Source organism: Typopeltis vanoorti, chromosome 6 (assembly GCF_054136105.1).
Source record: "Typopeltis vanoorti isolate ZY-2024b chromosome 6, IOZ_Tvanoo_1.0, whole genome shotgun sequence".
In the NCBI taxonomy this organism is placed as follows: Eukaryota; Metazoa; Arthropoda; class Arachnida; order Uropygi; family Thelyphonidae; genus Typopeltis; species Typopeltis vanoorti.
The window spans coordinates 8,645,460-8,669,595 of record NC_143554.1 but is presented as its reverse complement, the minus strand read 5'-3'; the positions used below and the strand labels follow the sequence as shown (position 1 = coordinate 8,669,595).

At 37.1% G+C, this 24,136-nt stretch overlaps 1 protein-coding gene across 3 annotated transcripts in view; it reads left to right on the top strand.

Annotated features, from left to right (window-relative positions):
* The window catches only part of mio (GATOR complex protein mio), a 349,531-nt gene that overhangs the window by 29,040 nt on the left and 296,355 nt on the right, over positions 1 to 24,136 (top strand). For all 3 annotated transcript variants that reach the window (XM_090394033.1, XM_090394032.1, XM_090394034.1), the window contains exon 5: positions 14,537 to 14,616. In XM_090394033.1, the coding sequence (XP_090250159.1) occupies positions 14,537 to 14,616 (80 nt within the window). The remainder of the gene's footprint in view (positions 1 to 14,536; positions 14,617 to 24,136) is intronic.

The window sequence follows — 24,136 nt, the reverse complement described above, 5'->3', positions numbered from 1 at the left end:
ATTCTTGCATTTGTCTCTATATTCTCTAAGAGCACAAGCTGACTTATTTGACAGGAACTTTTGATATGCTTTCTTCTTTTCCTTCACTGGCTCTTTAACTTCCTGTGTCCACCAGGGAGTTCTGATTTTTTTATCCTTGCAGACAACCTCACCACATGCCTCTCTGGCTGAATCAGTCAGGGTTTTCTTTCCACTGAATCTCCAAGGTTTGGTTCCTGTTTTCAAACTCTTTCATTTTTTCTTCAATAATCTTTGTGTATTTTAGTCTACAATTCACATCTGAGGGCTGCTTGACTTTTATTCACTTTAAAACTTTCTTACATGTTATTCTTTTTCAATACGAAATTCAATTTTATCCTGCTCATGACTAAATATTGATCATTTCCAATTTCAAATCCTCCATACACTTTGGTGTCCTGCACCATGGAGAAAACATCACTATCAACAATAACATAGTCAATGAGACTTTTCTTATTACTTGCCTCTTCTCTCCATGTGAATTTGTGCACATTTTTATGTTGGAACATGGTGTTAGTAATAACCAGTCCATGTCCTGAGCAGAAATCCAACAGGTATTTGCCATTATTATTGGCTTTGCTCTTTTCTCCAAATTTTCCAAAATATTTTTGTATGTCTGACAATCATTTCCTACTCTGCTGTTTAGATCCCCAACAAGGACCAACTTTTCCTTTTTCATTGTGTCAGTTGCTTTTTCTAAAGCATCAGAAAATTCCTCCACTTCTACCTTAGTAGAACCTTCTGTGGGACCATAGGCTCAACTAAGTCTCATTGTCCAGTTCCCCATTCTCATATATGCCCACATTACTCTACTTGAGACTGCCTGCCATTCAAGAAGATTAGCCTCGTATTTTGTGTTGAAAACTATGGCTACTCCTTCTTTTCCTTGATTGTCATTTCCTGAATATAACATTTTGCATTTATTGTTCAGAAAGATCTCTCCAGTTTTTGTCTTTTTTGTTTCAGTCACACCTATTATGTCGATCTGGTGCTTATCTAATTCATCAGCTAGCTCCATTTCTTTGCCATTCAGGCTTCTTATGTTGATAGTACCGATCTTTAACTCTGGTGATGTTGAGTTTGGGTGTGCTTTCAGGAATGATAATTCTTAATTATATACTGATCATCCATGTGTAAAATGAAGTAATTTAAGCTGCTCTTTTCTTATAATACTTATTTTAAATTATTAACACTGTTTAAATTGTCAGCAACTGCAAAGTTCTCATTAAAGTCATTCCACCCCAATCATAAAAAAAAAAAAAAATGACTACGTCTCTTTGAGATCAATAATCCAATATATGGTGTATTAGATTACGAAATTCAGAATGCAATATACTGTATGTCTTGATTATCTGATTTCTCATTTAGAAATTTTTTTGCTTTTTGTTATTTGTCCAATATAGAATACAGTTTGGTCAGCAAATTATGAAATTGCAAGCCTGTTTTTGTTCATTGAGTAGCCAGGTCTAGCCATCCATCTATTCATTGGACACTATCAAGCAATCACCTTCCTTCTGCAGTAATGTATCATGTAACACAATGGCTAGTGGAGTCAAGTGGATACATAATAACTGGATACACACAAGTGGTAAGGATTTGGATATTGAGTCAGAAGTTCTGATCATTTCTCTGCGTTCCTTACATGCTATATGAAGGTCTCTTAGTTACTTAACTTTGATCTTTAACTGGCCTGTCTTTAATATTGTCAGATTTCCATTCAACCAAAGATATTATGAGATAAATAATTCTTTGTCATAATTATATTTTATATGCACCCATTAATAAGGAAAAAAAAAGCCTTACTGTACCATCATAACTTGAATAAGAATGATTGACATTTTCTCACATTTGGAAGATAGTCATCTGAAAATTGAATACCTAAAATAACTAGGTATATTCATTATGAGAAGTTTTGTATTTATATAATTGTTAATCATTTAATTAATTAGCATTTTTATGTTGTTCCCACCTGCGAAAGGCTATTTGCAAACATATAGTGCATTTTGTGCCCAAGGTGGGCTAAGAATTTTTTTCCCTATTTTTATCAAGTTTGTATGTATATATATATATATATATATTTTTTTTTTTTTTTGTGCACAAATTCACATGGAGAGAAGATGCAAGGAATAAGAAAAGTCTCATTGACTATGTTATTGTTGATAGTGATGTTTTCTCCCTGGTGCAGGACACCAGAGTGTACAGAGGATTTGAAATTGGAAGTGATCACTATTTAGTCTTGAGCAGGATAAAATTGAATTTCATATTGAAAAGAATAACATGTAAGAAAGTTTTAAAGCGAATAAAAGTTGAGCAGCTCTCAGATGTAAACTGTAGACTAAAATACAGAAATATTATTGAAAAAAAATGAAAGAGTTTGAAAACAGGAACCAAACCTTGGAGATTCAGTGGCAAGCCTTGAAGGAAATCCTGATTGATTCAGATAGAGAGGCATGTGGTGAGGTTGTCTGCAAGGATAGAAAAATCAGAACTCCATGGTGGACACAGGAAGTTAAAGAGGCAGTGAAGGAAAAGAAGAAAGCATATCAAAAGTTCCTGGCAAATAAGTCAGCTTTTGCTCTTAGAGAATACAGAGACAAATGTAAGAAAGCGAAAGACTGTGTAAAACTAGCTAAACAAAAGTCATGGGAGGACTTTGGCAAGAATATAGAAAATAAATATCAAGAAGGTGGCAAAATATTCTGGAGGTTGTTGAAGCTTAAGAATGGAGGAAAGAGTGTTGTAAAAGGAATTAGAGATGATAAAGGTGACATGAAAACAGGAGAAAAAGATATCCTTGAAGTATGGAATAATTACTTCGAAAAATTGCTAATTGAAACAAGCAGTGATAGCACAGTGGTAAAAAACACTCAAAAGGCATACAGTCAGGAATAAATATCCATACTTGAAGTAGAAAAAGCCATCAAAGGGTTGAAATGAGGAAAGGCAGCAGAAGTAGATGATATTCGACCAGAAATGTGAAGTATGGTGGTATAAAAGTCTTACAGTGGCTGCACTGCATAGTTCAGAAAGCTTGGACAAAGGGATGAATTCCCGATAATTGGAGTAGAGCTCTAATAGTACCCATATATAAAAAGGGAAATAAAACTGAATGTGAGAATTACAGAGGTATTTCCCTACTGAGTGTTCCTGGCAAAATCTATGCAAGTATACTTGAAAAACGGTTGAGAAGAATTGTGGAAGAAAAGCTTGGTGAAGAACAAGCTGGATTCAGGCCAATTAGAGGCTGTCAGTATCAGATCTTCACTTTACGACAAATAGTGGAGAAAGCATGGGAATATAACAAAGATCTGTATTTAAGTTTTGTCGATCAGGAAAAGGCATATGATAAGGTGCCAAGAGAGAAGCTATTCAATATGCTACAGTTATATGGTGTCAATGGGGCATTATACCAAGCAATAGTTAGTTTTTATTTGAGTTGCAAGTCAGGCAGTTAGAATTGAAGGAAGTACAGGAAGATGGCTTAATGTTAAATCTGGTGTGAGACAAGGATGTACATTATCCCCTCTGTTATTCATTATCTATATGGATCACATTATGATGGAAAGTGGTATTGAACATGATATCAGAATTGGAAATGTTAATGTCAGCTCTCTGCTTTATGCAGATGATGTTATACTTCTAAATAAATCCGCTACAAGTTTGCAAGATTCTCTGACTAAATTGAATAACTGTTGTAATAGATATGGTATGAAGTTTAGCATTAAAAATACAAAGACAATGAAAATAGGCAGAATTGTTGAAAATGTCAACTGTGTTTTGAACAGGGAACCTTTGGAACAAATAAAACATTTCAGCTACTTAAGGCACGATTTTTACTGAAGATGGTAAATTAAATATGGAAATAGACAACAGAATCAACAAAGCTGGTATGGTTGGAAGTCAATTGAATAAATTAATATGGAATAAGAGAGAAATTAGTTGGAACACTAAATTAGCTGTATACAAGACAGTGTTCAAATCAGTTTTAACTTTTGGATCTGACAGCTGGGTCAGAAGTAAAACACTTGACCAAAGACTAGAGACTGCAGATATGAGAGTCATGAGAAAGTTTATTGGCAGAACAGATGGCATCAATGGCATTATCATATTAAAAATGAGGATATTAGGAAAGAACATTTGACATTGTCAGCATCCAGGAATGCGTTAGAAGAGCTAATCTCAGGTGGTATGGCCACTTAAACAGAATGGGTGAAGAATGATTAGCAAAACAAGTGTTCTCTGCCATGTTGGCAGGAAAACGATCCAGAGGAAGACCAAGATATAGGTGGATTGATACGGTGCAATGTGCTTTAGACTATAGAAATATAAGATCTGGTAATGATAATATTGGAGTCTTGACAAGTAACAGACTGATTTGGAGGAAAATTGTAGATAGGAAGTTAGTAATGATGTAAATTTTTCATTTACTACTATCATATCCTGTACACCCCTTGAGAGTATATGTCAGGAATTTGATGATGATGATGATATTTTTTTTAATTTAGTTTTATAATTTTAATTTATTTTTGATATAATCCAGAAACCTTGCTCTAGAGATCAAACTTGCAACTTTTTCAAGCCACTTCAGGCATCTGATAAGTGGGGCAGTGGTCTCTCACTGGACAATGAAATTCATCTTCCACCTAAAGACAATCACAAACATCCATGCCCACAGCAGAATTCAAATCATAGCTTGTTGGTTGGAGTGTAGGTATGCTAACAACTCAGCCAACCAGGCCAGCTGGTATATGTATATAAAAATCTCATCTTACCATTTTGTTAAACTCACTGACCCTTTATGACCAACTATCTTGTCTTTATAAAATGTAATTAATTCTGTAATAAGGTGGTTAATCCTTTCTAGATATGCTTTTATCTATCAATTACATATATTCTTTGACCAGCTTGTCTGCTTGTATATAATAAAAAATCTTGTGGGGAACAGTCTTGTCACCTCCTTAAGAGAATGGTTAGCTCACCTTCAGTTGAAAAGTTCAGAATAAAATCCATATTATAGATAGGATTTGGATTCAGGCCTGTTCATTTTGAGAACAAGAAATTAGCATAAATTTGTGGAATAACTGGAAAAAGAAACACTGTAGGATGACTGTGCTTCACAGCCGTTGTTCAGAATGACATCTGGTGCTGGCCATGCAATCATTGTAAACTCTTATTATTGATCGCCTCATGTGCTCAAGTTCCTTTGGGCTTTCTTTCCACACCTTGCAGGCTGCACTACCAAAGAACAACTTCATGATTTCCCAGGTTTGGAGTTGGATAGCACAGGATAATGTTGGGGCTTAGCCCTCTTTTGTCAAGAAGCCTAAGCTCTATATGTGGGACCATAGTGTGTAACACTGCTTTCAGTTTTGAAGGAGAAAAAAAAAATTATGGGCAAGATTTATGTAAAAATAAATAAAAACGTATATATATTTATATAAATATCTCTCTTTGGATTTATTTTGGATTTTTATTGTATGGCTGATTAATGTGAAAAAACTGTAATAGAATTAACCATTATTGTTAATTTAATGATACTATTAGTTTCAATCTTCTGTCCAAGAAATTCAAAGTGTAAATATACAAAAAAGAAAAAAATTGCAGAAAAGCTGATATAGTAAGCCCATCGGGACCAGAGAAGTAGTTTATTATAGCGCAAAGTTCACTAATGTGAATTTAGGCAAAAAAAAAAAAAAATCATCTTTCTCCTTATTCTTGAGAAATAAATACCAAAGAAACTGTTGGTATTTATTGGGGTAACCATGGTTTCTTGACTTTATCCCATCCTTTGGGGATGATGATTCTCTGGGAATCATCATCCCCAAGCACTTTTAATTTTGCTTTATTTGCTTTCCCCTTCCTGAAAAATAGTTGTAGAAATATCTGCTTGGTTCTAAAGTAAATTAAGTTAAAATTGGTTTGAACACTGTCTTGTATGCAGCTAGTTCAGTGTTGTGTTTTGACTAATTTCTGTTTTATTCCATATAAATTTATTCAGTTAAATTTCTGCCATCCATACCAGCTTTGTTAATTCTCCTATCTATTTCCAAATTAATATGCCACCTTCACTAAAAAGTGTGCCTAAATAGGCTGAAATGTTTTACTTGTTCTATAGGTTCTTTATTCAGGGTGCAGTTGATGTTTTCAATGTTCTTGCCTATTTTCATCATCTTTGTCTTTTTAATGCTGATTATCATATCAAATTTATTACAGTAGTTAGTCACTTTGGTCTGGGAATTCTACAGACTTGTAAAGAGCTGAGATTAACATCTCCAATTTTGGTATCAGGTTTAATACTGCTTTCCATTATAATGTTATCCATATAGATGATGAATAACAGTGGAGATAATGTACACCCTTGTTGCACACCTAACTTAACATTAAACCATCTTCCTGTACCTACTTCACTTCTAACTGCTGATTTTCAACTCAAACAGAGACTTTGTATTGCTTAATGTAATGTCTAATTACACCATATAACTGGAGCGTTTTGAGCAGCTTTCCTCTTAGCATCTTGTTACATGTTTTCCAGATCTACAAAGCTTAAATACAGAACATGCATGATGTAATGGATAAATTTGAAATAGATATCTACTTGATTTCTATAGAGAAAATAACATCATGGTTACAAACGTATGTTTCTATAAACCGCTTCACAAATAATACACCTATTCTTCACCAAGTTCAAATACTGAAAATTACATAAAATTTGCACAACTCTGAAATCTTCTGTTTTGAATGTCAAAACCCTTTGTAGTACTGAACTGAATACAGATCACAAACTTCTCTCTGCCAAGATAATTAAAATTCACACACATGCATGCTAAAAGAAACAAAGCACTTCAAATCAAATCTGGAAAAACTCCACTTGGATTCTGTTAAAACAGCATACAAAAATGAGATCAATTGATGTATAAAGGAAAGACAAAACAAGGAAGAAGTTAATGTTGAAAATGAATGCAAGTTTCTGAAAAATATTATAACCAATTCAGCTGACAGATTTTTAGAAAAAATAATAAAATCAAATAATCACTGGATAACCCTGATTTAATTAGATTATGGGAGTGGAAAATGCAGGCTAAAGAAGATTTGCATGAACTATATAATGACCGAAACAAAGTATGTATTTCAGAAGCCTACAAAACCAATTAGATGGAATAAGCTGAAATGCAAAAATAGATTGGGTAAATGATAAGGAGATGTACAGAAGCCTATTTACATCATGACTACTCCAAATTTCTCTACTCCACAGAGTTTACCAAAGACAACATTCCTTCACCATGAACAATTCTTAAGGCAAAGTAACTGGAAATATTAGAGCAATAGAACACATCTGGTACAATTACTTATCTGATATCTTTAAAAAAGAAAGCTAAGAAAGCTTTCACCCATATATATCCACCAGCGAGAAAGATATAGCACTGATAATCCTAGAGGAAGAAATAATGATTTGATGATTTTGATGATTGGAATTGATGAAATACCCACAGTACTCCATAACGATGGTGAACCTTGATCTAGCTGAATAACTAACCAAACTTTTCATTGGAAGTATTCCAAACAATTGGAAATTAGTGTAAATTGATGACATCAATGGCAGAATCATATTAATCATAAATGAAGATATTAGCACAAATAAATACCTTTGTCCAGTTTACCATTTCAATATTTACCTATATCAATCTGTTTAATTATGCTTGACATTTTTATGTGAATACTATTGCTACCCCCTTTCCACGATTGTTGTCATTTCCTGAATATAACATCTTGTATTTATTACTTAGAATAATCTCTCATGATTTTTTTTTCCCTTTGTTTTAGTGATAGCTATTATTTCAATTTGGTACTTATCCCATTCTTCTGCTAGTTCTATTTCTTTTCCATTGATGCTTCTTATGCCTGTCATGCCAATCTTGAATTCTACTAATGTTGAGTTTGGGTTTGTTCCATTAACTGACTTTGCAACCAGTTATTTTTTTTTACTGTTATTATTCATTTTGTGTGTGTGTGAGGAAGGGAGAACCCTCATTTGCAAATAATAGTAAAAAAGGGAAGCAAGTAAGGCTTATTGCAGATGAATATGGGGAAGTAAATACATTACCAAAATTGTCCCTTTGCAGTTTTGCATTCAGGATTCTCAGTTAAGTAATATGTTGCAATTTTTTTTAATTTTTTTCAGTGCTTTAAAGAAATAGTGCATGTTTCAGGACTTCTGATGGTGAAAGCAGTAAACATTGCTTTAATGACATATTTCTAATATACGTGGGCTGTTCATTAAGTAATAAGACTAATTTTACTGTGGCGAAACCACTCATCACAATATTAATTTCTGTGGAATAAAGAAATATTGCTGTCTGTATTAACAAAAGAGGTTGATAGATGGCGTATACGGGCTGATGTGCCAAAGTGTCACGTGACTAAACGCAAGTGCTCATCGACACGCATACGAGCCGCGACCAGTCTTTGAAATGGAAGCGTCCTTGGAACAGTGTATGCAATTAAATTTTGTGTGTGTTTGCAAAAATCGGCATCGGACACTTTTAACATGATACGCGAAGCTTTCCAACATGAAGCAATGTTGAGGGCAAGTGTTTTTCGCTGGCATAAAACATTTAAGGAAGGAAGGCAAAATGTGGAAGATCTTGAACGTGAGGGAAGACCTTCAACGTCCATCACAGAGACAATGATCAACACAGCAGCGATTATCATCAAGCATGTCAAAAGGAAGTGCCATTGCTGAAGAATGGCTTCTTATTGCACCATGATAATGCAAGGCCACATATTGCTGGTTGTATAGTGGACGTTTTATTATTATTATTATTACCACGGGCTACTCCAGGAGTCCTTAGACTCATCGAGGGAGGCCCTAAACATCATGTTCACACAGCTGTTCAACATTCTCACAGTATCTATCATACCTTGCCTTGAACTCACTCACTGTCATAGCACCCACAACAGACTCTGGCAGCTTATTCCACTCATTTACCACTCTAAAAGTAAAGAACCCAGCTCTAACACCCCTGCTAACCACGCTCTTGCCCAGCTTCCATGGGTGTTCCCTAGTTCTCCCACCACCAGTCCTGATCTCAAAAATATCATCTGAATTAATCCTATAGAATCCTTTTAGCAATTTGAATGTCTCAATCATATCTCCCCTTTTCCGCCTATCAACTAGTTTCTGCAACCCACAAATCTTCAACCTGTTCTCATATGGTTCATTCCATAGACCTGCTATCATCTTAGTCACTCGCCTCTGGATCCTCTCAACCTCCTCCCCATCAAGAAGGAACCAAGGTGACCAAATCTGGGCACAGTAGTCGAGATGAGGTCTTATCAGGGCTCGGTACAGAGGTACAATAACTTGTTTTTCTCTGCTCGTCAAGGTATTTTTCAACAACCAAGTGAGTTGATGAGCTGATTTAGCTACTTTCGCAATGTGCCCCCTAAACTTCATCTCCCTATCCACCAACACTCCCAAGTCCCTGGCCTCATCAATCTCTTGGAGTACAGTTCCACCAATGTGGTATACTGCTGCTAATCTTTTCACTCCGAAATGCATAACCTTACATTTTGTCACATTAAATTGACATCCATTCTCCTTGGTCCAGAACTCCAATCTATCTAAGTCATCTTGCAAGACTTTGACATCTTCTGCAGTCACTATCGCCCTACCCAACTTTGCATCATCAGCGAACAAATGAACTGTCCCACTTAGACCCTTCCCTATATCGTTAATGAACAGATTAAACAGCAGTGGTCCAAGAACAGAACCCTGTGGCACACCACTAGTCACAGGCCGTTTTTTGGACTCTACTCCTGAATAAACTACTCTTTGATATCTCTCCATCAACCACCCAGCTATCCATCTCACCAACCCTATATCCATTCCCATATGTTGTAGTTTACGGATTAGAATTCCATGTGGTATCCTGTCAAACGCCTTTGCCAGGTCCAGCAGTATCACTGTAAACCCATTTCCCTATCCAGTTCAGCCGTCACCTTGTTATAAAACTTAAGCAAGTTACTGAAGCATGATCTACCCTTCACAAAGCCATGCTGTCCTCTGTACAGTATCTCATTTTCATAATGCAAGGCCACATATTGCAGAAGAACAACACAGATATCCTACCACACCCTCCATACAGTCCTGATCTCGCACTGTGCGATTTCTGGCTGTTTCCTCAGCTCAAGAAACCACTAAGAGGCCACCATTTCGAAAACAACAAAGCATGTGTAAAAGCTGTGGAGGCGGGTTTTGAAAGAACTCTCAAAAAAATGGACTCTCACATGTGTTTAAGAAGTGGACGCAACGTTGGGACAAATGCATCGAGTCTCACGGTAATTACTTCGAAAAAGACCATGTAAGTGATGACGATTAAAGGTAATCTGTTTTCTGTATAAATATAGTCTTATTACTTATTGAACAGCCTATGTACTAACCAACAAATGTGATCCAGGAGCTTTGAGAGTGGTAGGCCTAATAACAAGATCAGAGAATTTGTTGTCTGTAACTGAGGTGACTGCATTGTCACCAGTTGGTGATAGCAGTCATGTTTTGAGCTGCGTGGTGTAAAATGTGTGGAATTTTCATTATATAAGAAGTAACATTTGTGGAATTGCAGAGCTGGTAATAATAACAAACTTAGGGGACTGCTTGGAGCAATGCTATGTCATAAGAAAGCAAGGGTGGGATGTTCATAATGTATGGGGAATGATAAAGGAGTGTATGAAGGAAGCAATAACAGACTGCATACCTAGAATCAGAATGATAAATCAGTGTGGGTTAAACGAATGAGTAGCATCCATTTAAGCAGCAGCTGCAAAAAAAAAAAAAAAGAAAACTTTGGGGAAGAAATATAAATAGAAAATAATCAGCAAGCATATGAGCAGTACAAAACACAGGCCAGAAGGGTGACCTGCAGGGGCATATATTCCTGGTATTCTAGGTGTGCCTTGCACACAGATAATTCATGAAAAAAATTTTTGGCAGTTATTTATTTGAAATAAATAGTCATGAACTGTTACAAATATCAAGTCACTCACAGTATGACTGTAAATCACAGTGGCAGCAATTCTTTCCAAGAATTATAAAGGCATGTGAGGACTCAACAGCAAATAGCTTGCAGCTGAAAAGGGAAGTGCAGTTAGTTATTCCTTATGGTTTCCTGTTAGATAACTGTATTTTTTTAAACTGACATTTATTTTTTCCTTCTCAAAACAGTGTTGCAGATATTTTGTGTAAACCTTTTTTAAACCTAGAATATGAGATAAGTCAAAAATTGTTAAAGACCATAAAAAATATCTCCCTCTTCCAAATTTCTGTGCATTTACATCATGGAAACAAACGATTGCAGTGATGTATAAATAGGATGGTTTTTTTTTCTTAATAAAGTAAATTTTTTATCCAAAATTAATAATATTGCCATACCATAGCACACCCACCAGATTACTCACTGTATGCTGTGTGACCTATATGGTAAGGAAAGCAGAATGAGTATGAGAGGAAGTTAGTTGTGCAAAAAACGGACTCACAAAAAGTTAATTTGGTATGCAGCAAATAAAAGGAGGAATGATTATAGTAGAATAATTTTGATGAATGCCACTGGTGAGGAGGTGACTGAAGCAGACAAAATAGTTAGATTGAGTGATCACTTTACAGAAACATATCATCCAGATGGAGATATTGCAGTACCAAGTATGTGGGGTGAATCCTGCTAGATTGGGTGCTTGGCATACTTTTTTATATACTGCAACATGTTTTTCTAGAATTTATGCTAAGGAAGTGAATCTGGATAGCTTTCAGTTATTTAATGCAATGAAAGCTCATTTGGTTTTTTATTGGGATTCATTGAGTGGTCTCTTAGTTCTGTTGTAGATGAATTTATCTCACTGAGTATGGAATATTTTTAAATCTAATGAATTTGGGAATGAGGTAATTGGATTTGCACTGTTTAAGAAATGTCAGCCTGCTTATGTTCATACAATCTTGGATAATTCTTTTTTTTCTAAATCTCTGAAAGAAGGCTAGTAATCTTTTTATGAAGGCTTTCATGGTTAGACATAGATTTATGTTTATCTAACTAATTAACACTGCAGGAAACTATAAACAGAATTAACTATTGTTATTAATTTAAGAATATGACTAGTTTCTTCATTTTAAAATGTGTGTAATGTTTTTCTTCTCTTGAGTCATTTTGCATCTTTTTCATCATTGTATATTTGAGTTGATTTCTGTATGAATTTCAAGAGGTGTTATTTCTGAAGTTGTTGGTGTTATAAATATGGAAATATTAGCTTTAATAAAGTTATTTTTCTGAATCTATTTAAGAAAACACTTTTCCTCTTCCCCCTTTATTCCATCTGCCTCTGTCTATGGAACAGCTATCCTCAGAGTGTTTTCCAACAGCTACAATATCAAGCATTTTAAGAAAACCATCAATAGGTTATTTTCCTAGATCCTTGACTACATGCCAGTGTGCTGTAGGTACTGCAGCCTTTTATGATAGACAGTTGAAGTTTGTTATAATGAGCATACTACTTAGATATACTGTACAAATTTTGGTAATTATACAAACATTCTTAATTGGTTGGGTAGTTCTTGGAATTGACAAAAATGAAAGGAGTGACTTAGCCTTTATGATCACTTGCATTGGATTACGAGCTGGATTATAACCTAATCTTATCCTTGGGAACTACCCAGTCTACCTGCTTCTTCAGTGGTCTAGCCTCTGGTTCTTCTCCCTCACTTTATTCAGACACTGCCGTGACTATATGTTTAGTTAAAATTGAACCTTCCATCGGAAACATGTCTGCTAAAAGAAGGTCTTTTGGTTCATAAATAATTTTGAAAAAGTTGAAATTATTCTTGAGTTAGAATATGGTGCAAAAAATCTTTAAGTGTGTAAAAAGTTTTTTCATCCTCTTCCACAGTGTACGTTTAAGAATAAAGGTGGTTACATATTGGCACTGGAAAAAATAACTGAAATAAAAATATAGAAAGTGTTTTACCTTGGGTATACTATACGTTAAAGATACCAAGCAATTTTATAAACTTGGTTTTAATCCTTTTTCCCAAGTAAGCAAACAAACAGGTAAATCAAGTTTGTGCCTGAAGTATTTTCAAGTCTGAGGCAACTCGTAGTAAAAGTGGAGTAAGATTTGATCACTTTTCCTTAGTATCTTCCCTAATGCAAAGCACATCTCCTTACAGACATGTATGCTGCTATGCATTAAGGGAAGGGCCACTGCCCAAGTGATCGGAGCTTACTCCACCTTTACCACGAGTTGCCTCAGACCTGAAAATACTTCAGGTGCAAACTTGATTTACCTGTCTGTTTGCCTACTTGGGAAAAAGGATTAAAGCCAAGTTTATAAAATTGCTTGGTATCTTTAATGAAATAAAAATATTTAGAAAGTGTGAGCTTACAAATATGTCAGTGAAGCATTGCTTCAGTGGTTTACTACACAATTCTGTGCTAGATTCTCATTCTGATTCTCATTCTAGACCGTCCGATCTTGAAAGCTCAAGTGAAAATATTTTCTAAACAATTTGTGTGCAACAATTTTGTATGTAACAACAGTTGTCTGGATCAATTTAAAAATTGACATAACATAATTTTTATTATGTCACTTTTTAAAAATAATAATTGATATGATGTTTATTATTAATTAATGTTGTTTTTAAATATGGAGAAATAAGCTGTTTAATATTAAGTGTATGGTTTTTTAAAATTATGGGAAAATAAATGTTTAATTATTGTAGTTTATACAAGCGTATTCATACAAATAACATCTAGGTATGCAATTATTTTATTATTTTATTTTTCTTTCTAATATTTAAAAAAAAAAATTAATTGATTTATTTAGAATAAAGAAAATAGGAAAATTTAACTCGTGTTCGGATTAATATCTTGAAAGGAAATCAAAATTTCTTGACAAAAAATAATATTCAATCAGCTTGATGTTATTACTCAACCCATACAAATTTGCATTATATAAGTACAAATTAATAATGCTTTATTATAATACTGATTATGATGCACTATTTCTCTTAATATTGTCAAAAAACACATTTTTTTTATTAGAAATATTTAAAAATATACAATATTTCACTTGTATTTTTAAAATATTATTTCTTATTATTGGATAATGTTTCAAGAATAGATATGACATCAAAATACTTCACATACTAAATGTTATTCTTCAAGGTAATAACAATTGTTTTTTCGTTTTTTACATGTTCAGATATTATGATAACAAAAATAAGTTGAATAATATATAGTAATCACTCAATTACCTGACCATAGCAGGAAATTGATTTGTTGGTTGGAGAATTGTGAGGATAGTTACCAGAAGGTATAGTTACATAGTGCTATGTCACAAGTTGATGTTTGACAGTTGACCTCATCATAACTGATGAGGATCAGTTATTTGAATGTTTAGTTCTTTGTAGGTCACATAATTGAGAGATCATTGTAATTGTGTAATACTGGAATAATTGTGTTTTATATATATTTAGTGTGTATCATGGTATCCTAAGCCAAATCTCGATCATCTTTTAGCAGTGGGACAAGCAAATGGAAAGGTAGTGCTTACTAGGTAAGTTTTCATTGTTAATTCCATATTCCTTTACATATTACACTCATTGTCCTTTTTCAGCCATTGTGAGTAGGTTATAAATATAACTTATTGATAATGATACGATGTTAATCCTATATCTATAGTTTACAGTATCTGTTATGATCTATTTGTAATATACACTGCTTGGAAAGAAGTCAGCAGACATCATAGTGTGAGGAACAAACAACCACGCCACCCACCTTAACCTTTAATTAGTTGCCTGGAATCTGTTTGACCTAAGCTGTCATTCAAGTTCATTTTCTGACCAAACCAATGATTGATTTTTGTTGCGGTTTCAAGTACCTGAGCTTCTTGCTGCCGAATTAGTCAAGTGCCTGCTGTCGGCACAATCAGTTGTGGAGTAAAGAGTGATTTCTGACGTTCTGACCTCACGTGACTAATTATGTAATTAAAAAAAAGTACGACTAATTAAGGGTTACTGTAGGATCTAATTTTGCTGTGATGACTGCAGCAATCCTATGGGATATACCTTACACAAGCACATAATAGCAATCATTTCGAATTTTGAACCATTCTTCCTGTAGACATGGGATGAGGTCCTAGACTGTTGTGGAGCAGATGTCCCTTGACCCCACCTGATACTTCATTTTATCCCACAGATGTTTAGTAGGGTCGAGATCAGGACTGTGGAAGTCAGTCAAGTCTGGTGGCATTCATGTCCACAAACCACTCAGAGTAGCACCTTAAGACATGGCACATTGTCTTGCTGAAAAAGACAGTGGTTAGTTCTGTAGAAATGAGCTGTGGCACCACAAACAGAGGTACAAGGCCAAACCAGGAAAAACAGAACCATACCATCACACGCTGTCACCTCTGAATTTCATAGTTGGAGGTTATGCACTCTAGTAAGAGACGTTCACCAGTCATCTGCTGTACTCGCATGCATCCATCTGTTTGGTAGTGGGTGTAACATGATTCGTCACTCCATAATACAGCTTTCCAAGCTTCCACATCCCACTGTACATGCTCTTTGCACCACTGAAGATGATGCTTCATGTTGGTTCAGGTAATGTGAGACTTGCATATTGCAGTCCTATCATAGATACCCATGTAGTACTGTTCATAGTATCCTGTACATCCCTTGAGGGTACATATCAGCTAATTGGTGATGATTTTTGTCTATAAAATATATTCAGCCTTTTACTTGAACTGAAAAATGTGATATCTGATACATATGACATGTAACACTACTTGGAAAAAAGTAAACGAACAGATAGCCCCACAGGCAAGGTGCATCGTGATGTGTAACGAGTCACGTGTTTGCAGCCAGTATAAATTGGAAGAATACGATGCTCCCAAGTCATTGCAACTATGTCCAAGTGAAGTGGCTGTGAGAAAGGAACTGCTGGAGTTTGATAGAGGCAGTGTGATAGGATGTTGTAGGCCTATCTGTGAGGCAAATTGTTGATGAATTGGGCAATCAGAGGTTAACAATCAGTGATATCATAGTGAGATGGAAGTACAAGGAGTCAACTGCAAATGCTGCTTGCAGCGGACAGCCCACCACACTCACTGATCATGACTGTATGGTGCTATGAAGGATAATATGTAAAAACCACCATTCATCACTGAAAGGTTGAATACCAATGCGAAAATACCAACTTCACTAAAAGTTATGAAGATGGCATATTAAATATGAAACGTTAAATATGATTCTTCTTCTTCTGCAGCTTCTCCCACTTAAGTGGGGTCACTGTTGATAATGGGTCTCCTCCACACCTTCCTGTCTTGGGCTGTCACCACATCCAAGTTCTTCATCCTCAAGTCCTCTTCTACCAGCTCCCTCCATCTCTTCTTTGGCCACCCACTTCCTCCTTCATTGCACATCCATCTGCATGACCTTTCTTCCCACATATTCATCCTCCTTCCTCATCACATGACCAAACCATCTCAACCTTGCCTCCTGTATCTTCGCTCCTTAGTTTGCAACTTTCACTCTTCCCTTCACATAGTCATTTCTCAGACGATCCTTTCTGGTCACACCACACATCCACCTAAGCATTCTCATCTCTGCTACCTCCATCCTGCTGATGTTATTTTTCCTCAGGGCCACAGTTTCTATAGCATATGTCATAGCTGGTCTCACTACTGTCCTAGATTTTGCCTTTTAGATTGATTGGCACCCTCTCATCGCATAACACTCCAGAGATCTCCTTCCAGTTCCTCCATCCTGCTTGTATCCTGCATCCCACTTCCTTCTCAGCTTCCTCCATCTTCTTCCACTGTTGAACCTAAGTATCTAAAGTCTCTCACCTTCCTGATAACATTTCCTTCCAGCTCCAGATCTGTCTCCTGCCTGCTGCCCACTGTGCAACACATATACTCTGTCTTACTTCTGCTCAGTCTCATACCTCTCTCTTCCAGAGTTTAGTTCCTGCTTCTCTTGAATCTGCACACAGCAAGATGTCATCTGCATACAACATTGTCCAAGGCGCATCTTCTCTCACCTCCTCTGGTACCACCTCCATCACAATATTAAACAGAAACGGACTTAATGCTGACCCTTGATGCAAGCCAACTGTTACTTGAAAACTTTCTGTGTAACCCAGACAGGTCCGAACACTTGTCTTCACATTTCTGTACATTTCCCGCAACAACCTGACATATTTCTCTGGCACCTTCTTCTCCCTCAGACACCTCCAAACTTCTTGCCTTGGCACTCTATCGTATGCTTTCTCCAGATCAATAAATGCCAGCTGTAGCTCCCTTTGTTTCTCTCGATACTTTTCCATCATCTGCCGTAACCCAAAGATGGCATCTGTTATTGATCTATCAGGCATGAAGCCAAATTGTTCCTTTGCAATCTCCACCTCCTTCCTCAATCTACCATCAAGAACCCTTTCTAGGATTTTCATTGTGTGGGACATCAACTTTATTCCTCTGTAATTTTTATAGTCTTGTGCATCCCCCCTTTACCCTTATAGATGGGGACAAGAGTACTCTCCCTCCATTCCTCGGGTATATTTTCCTGTTGGCAAACTTTCATGAACAGGTCCCACAGCAGGTCAATTCCCTCTTCCCCCAGTGCCTTCCATGCCTCCACTGGAATTCTGTCGGGGCCCACCGATTTTCCATTCCTCATCTTCTTCATGGCCTCCGTCACTTCCACTCTACTGATGTTCTGCACCATCCCCTCAGAAGGCTGCCCATCTCCTCTGTGAGTCCTTGCATTTTCCTCATTCAAAAGTCCCTCAAAGTATATTTTCCATCTGTTTCTTATGTCCACATCCCTCCATAATACTCTTCCTTCAGCATCTTTGATCTGTCTCACATGTAAGGTGTCCTTTGCTGCTTTATTTCTACATTTCGCTAGTTGGTAAATTTTTCTCTGTCCTTCCTTTGTTTCTAATTGATCATACAGATCTTGATATGCCATGGCCTTCGCCTGTGCCACAACTCTCTTGGCTTCTTGCTTTCTCTTTCTGTACACCTCTCTATCCTCTTCCACTCTTGACTCATTCCACTTCTGCTTTGCCTTCCTCTTAGCTGTCACTGCAACTAGTACATTATTATTTCACCACCAGCCCTCCTTCTGCTCTCTAATCTTTTCAGATGTCTCACCAAGCACCTCGATTGCACAGCTCAGGATTATTTTGAATTATGTTTCCACCAATCTTGTACACTTTCCAGTCCATCCAAAATCCTCTCTGACACCCTCTCCCTAAAACGATTCCTCACACTTTCCTCTTTTAAGCAAAACCACTTAATTGTCTTCATCCCATGGCATCCAGAGGTTCTTACCTTCGATCTTATTTTAAAGTCTGCGCACAGCAGTCGGTATTGCTGTGCTACTTGATCTGTTGGAATTACTTTACAATTTGTCACAAACTTAAGATGTTTTCTTCTAGTCAAAATGTAGTCAATTTGTGAACTGTTGTTACCACTCCTAAATTTTATCAAATGTTCTTCCCTCTTGTAGAAAAATGAGTTCACAATTGCCAGATCAAACGCTACTGCAAAGTCCACAACCCTCTCTCCTTCCTGGTTCATCATTCCCGCTCCGTGGCCACCATGCACCATTTCACAGTCTCTATTCTGTCATCCATCTATACAGCATCCATCCGCCTAGCGGAACACAAGTCTTACATCTGCAAACACAACTATGGCCATTCAGGCTTGGCTGACCATGTTTTGGATACCACCCACAGGGTATCTCGGAAGAAAACCACCATGCTCCACCACAGCAAATTCAAGAAAGAGAGAATTTTCTTGGAAGCAGCAGCAGCTCTCAAAAACCAACCAAATCTGAATAAATATGGTTGTATTAAGCTTCCGAAGATTTGGGAAACACTCATCACCAGAGGTCCCACCTTACATTCCAGGCCACCTACTACTGCCCTTAGAGGGCACTCCAACTAGATAGGACTTTAGTGTCACCCACGTGGTTGTGCTCAGTATTGTTTATTATTTGTGCGTATGTTACATTAACTGTTTTTGTAATCCCCGTAGATGTCCTAGTGACTAGGACGAAATATAGGAAGTATTAAATTCTATTTTAATTCTTTTTGAGTGTTGTAAAAAAATCCATTAAGCCTCCAAACATGATGTCCTCACAGCACTTAAGCCTCTACACAGAATTCTAATCATTCATGGAGAAGATTTAGCACGCAAATCCAAGCAATACGGTAAGTCAAAACTACGACTATCTAGGCAACTAAATAGGCTGGCCTTTTTAAAACGATGTCGGGATACAAGAGTGATACCGAAATGCGTTAAAATGAAGATCAATTTCCATTCCAAAAAAGCACTTCGTATATATAACCTTGCCAGCCTGGCATTACTACGTGAGCAAATCACCTCTACTCGTGCTACGCTCTCAGTGACGAACGCCGCCATTGGCTCCTTACATTCAGAGCTCTCCACTGTTCTTAACCCTGAACTTTGGTCGATTCTCTCCGGTATTTTGGAAACTTCCGCACAGAGAGAATTTCAAAAAATAAAAAATAAACATGTCAAGAAATATAACAACCTGGTTAAAGACAAACCACAACCACAAATTCAACCGCTCCATACAGTAGTAAACCTCTCTTCCAAAAGGCTCAACGACGATGCGGTCAGCGCCCTTTGCCTCGGCCGTAATTTTGCCGTCGCTCCGAAAGAAGTGCCACTGCTTGATGTAATGGTTAACATTGAACGGGGGATCAGTTGTTTACCGTCGGAGATAGCCAACAACATCAGACTCGACATAGCTAACATCCTCGCTCATTCATCGCCTCCAAAAAGTAATTTATCGTATGCCCAATGTGCTGCTCTCCTGAAACTACAGAAAGAAAAAAAGTATCGTCATCACCAGAGCGGATAAGGGTAATGCCACAGTTGTTCTTAACACCAGTGAATACAATCGTAAAATGAACATTATCCTCCGCGATCCTGCTACCTACATCCCACTAGAACACAACCCCACAAAAAAGTTAAAAAATTAAAAATCTTACTTAAAAAAGTATCTTCCTGGCCCCCTGACGTCACGAAAAAACTTAAACCTTTCCGCTCCCGTCCCCCCTGAATATACGGTTTACCAAAAATCCACAAACCCAATTCCCCACTCAGGCCTATAGTAGATGCCACCAATGCACCTTGCTATAGACTGTCTAAACAGCTGGCCAACTCTCTGACCCCCCCCCCCCCACTGGAAGGTCCACTTCCTTTATAAAAAAACTCTACCCACTTTAAAGCCCTCACAGAAAATTTAACCTTGAATAAGACAGACATATTGGTAAGCTTTGATATCTCCTCTTTGTTTATCAATATTCCCTTAACTGACACCGTATCTCTCTTAGAAAACGTTTTTCCACCCCTGACATCTTAGATCTCTTTTCCTTTCCCATTAACTCTGGGTATTTCTCTTGGAAGAACAAAATCTACAAGCAGATAGAGGGAACCGCCATGGGTTCCCCCATCTCACCCCCCCTTGCCAATTTCTATATGGAAGATTTCGAAAAACGAGCCATAGACTCAGCCCCACTCAAACCTGCTATCTGGCTAAGATATGTAGATGATGTGTTCTCTATTTGGCCTCATGGCCCAGACACGTTAGACTCCTTCCTCAGTCATCTCAATAGCCTACATCCAAGAATCCAGTTCACTATGGAAAAGGAAAAGAACAATTGTTTACCCTTCCTTAGACACCTTAGTCACACGCCTGCCTAATGATACACTTGCCTTCACTGTATACAGAAAACCCACACACACAGGCAGATACATTCACAAACTCTCCCACCACCACCACCCCTCTCAACAATATGGCATTATTAAAACTCTTACCAAGAGAGCCCACAATCTTTGTTCCAGTGGAACCGCCCTCACTACTGAGCTTAACCACATACACAACACTTTCCTCTCCAGTGGCTACAGTGATCACAATATCAAAAAAAATAATCAACTCCTCCTCCATTCCCCGTCCTTCTTGTCAACAAGAATTTAAAAATGCCATCAACATACCCTACATCCGTGGCACATCCAAAAAAATAGCCAAGATACTAAAAAAATACAACCTACACACAGCATATAAGCCCCACCGCAAACTTGCTACCCTTATCTGTTCTACGAAAGATCAGCTCCCTCCTCTCTCTCTGCCTGGAGTTTACAAAGTACCCAGTTCCTGTAAGCTGGTGTACTTTGGACAGACAGGCAGATCAGCATCCATCCGCCTAGAGGAAAACACAAGCCTTACATCTGCAAACACAACTATGGCCATTCAGGCTTGGCTGACCATGTTTTGGATACCACCCACAGGGTATCTTGGAAGAAAACCACCATGCTCTACCACAGCAAATTCAAGAAAGAGAGACTTTTCTTGGAAGCAGCAACTCTCAAAAACCAACCAAATTTGAATAAATACGGTTGTATTAAGCTTCCAAAGATTTGGGAAACACTCATCACCAGAGGTCCCACCTTTAATTCCAGGCCACCTACTACTGCCCTTAGAGGGCGCTCCAACTAGATAGGACTTTAGTGTCACCCACGTGGTTGTGCTCAGTATTGTTTATTATTTGTGTGTATGTTACATTAACTGTTTTTGTAATCCCCGTACATGTCCTAGTGACTAGGACGAAATATAGGAAGTATTAAATTCTATTTTAATTCTTTTTGAGGGTTGTAAAAAATCCATTAAGCCTCCATCATGATGTTCTCTTTGACTCATATCATAGTTTGAGCTGGCATCGAAGTTTTCCGACTGGATGCCCTTCCTGACATCAACCCTCTCATTTATCCGGGCTTGGGAACAGCACCTATTGAGGCTAATTTGCCTCCTTTGGTGGCTGCATAAGACGAAATGACTTAGCAAGATAGGAAAGACTCACCCCTAGCCCTCGAATACTCTAATAGCATCAGGGTGAAGGAGCAAGGAGAGGAGAAAAAAGCAAAGAAAGAAGAGGAGGGACCAGTCTACAGAATAATATAACAGATATATATTACATGAAGTAAGGCATGGTCCAGCATCTGGTACCTCGGGGTTGCCATGCCCGTGCTCACTAAAGTGAGCCCTTGAGGTTAAATGTTAATATGATAAAAATGATAAATATAAAATATGAAAATGTTTCATTACTTTACTTATTCCTATACATTTATAGGAATAAGTAAAATGCTTGTAAAAAAAAAAGGTGCTGAGACATAAATATTGAACTGTGTCAAAATTAAAAGCAAGTTAAATTCACCCAATACATTATTTTATCTTTATAATGTAATTAGAATTTACAATTTCTCAAACTTTGGGAATGGATGGTCCATTATTGCATTAAGATTTAGGTAATAGTAACAAGGCTTCACAGCTTTCTTTGAACAGACATTCATATTTGAAGATAGTTTGTTGAAGCATTTTGACATTGTTTGAAATGCTTCAAAATGAAACAATTAAAATACAAATACAAAAGTTAAAAACTTTTGATAAGATTTCTTCTTTTCCTTCACTGCCTCTTTAACTTCTTGTGCCCACCATGGAGTTCTAATTTTCTATCCTTGCAGACAACTTCACCACATGCCTCTCTAGCTGAATCAATTAGGGCTTTCTTCAAGGCTTGCCACTGAATCTCCAAGGTTTGATTCCTGTTCTCAAACTCTTTCATTTTTTCTTCAATAATCTTTGTGTATTTTAGTCTACAGTTCACATCTCCAAGCTGCTCAACTTTTATTCGCTTTAAAACTTTCTTACATGTTATTCTTTTCAATATGAAATTCAATTTTATCCTGCTCAAGACTAAATAGTGATCACTTCCAATTTCAAATCCTCTGTACACTCTGGTGTCCTGCACCAGGGAGAAAACATCACTATCAACAATAACATAGTCAATGAGATTTTTCTTATTCCTTGCCTCCTCTCTCCATGTGAATTTGTGCACATTTTTATGTTGGAACATGGTTTTAGTAATAACCAGTCAATGTCCTGAGCAGAAATCCAACAGATATTTGGCATTATTATTAGCTTTGCTCTTTTCTCCAAATTTTCCGAAAATATTTTTCTATGTCTGACAATCATTTCCTACTCTGCTATTCAGATCCCCAACAAGGACCAACTTTTCATTTTTCATTGTGTCAGTTGCTTTTTCTAAAGCCTTAAAAAATTTCTCCACTTCTACCTGAGTAGAACCTTCTGTGTGACCGTAGGCACAAATAAGTCTCATTGTCCAGCTCCCCATTCTCATATATGCCCACATTACTCTACTTGAGACTGACTGCCATTCAAGAAGATTAGCCTTGTATTTTGTGTTGAATACTAACATTTTGTATTTATTGCTCAGAAAGATCTCACCAGTTTTGGTCTTTTTTTGTTTGTCACCCCTATTATGTCGATCTGATACTTCTCTAATTCCTCAGCTAGCTCCATTTCTTTGCCATTCAGGCTTCTTACGTTGATAGTACCGATCTTTAACTCTGGTGATGTTGAGTTGGGGTGTGTTTTCAGATTTGTTCCAGTAGCTGACTTTTCACTGTTTGCCCTGGTTCCCTGGCGAAAACAACGGGGGCCTTGTTTAACTGGGCAACGTCCCAGCCAGCATGAAATTTTGTCATGTTGTACCATCATTTTTTATTATTCAAGAAGATTAGCCTTGTATTTTGTGTTGAATACTAACATTTTGTATTTATTGCTCAGAAAGATCTCACCAGTTTTGGTCTTTTTTTGTTTGTCACCCCTATTATGTCGATCTGATACTTCTCTAATTCCTCAGCTAGCTCCATTTCTTTGCCATTCAGGCTTCTTATGTTGATAGTACCGATCTTTAACTCTGGTGATGTTGAGTTGGGGTGTGTTTTCAGATTTGTTCCAGTAGCTGACTTTTCACTGTTTGCCCTGGTTCCCTGGCGAAAACAACGGGGGCCTTGTTTAACTGGGCAACGTCCCAGCCAGCATGAAATTTTGTCATGTTGTACCATCATTTTTTATTTTGGTTTAACCAATAAGAATACAATTTGGTTGGCTAAATCCCAAAATCTAGCCCATCCTCGTTCTTTCAATATCCAAGTAGATACCCAACAGGGTGCA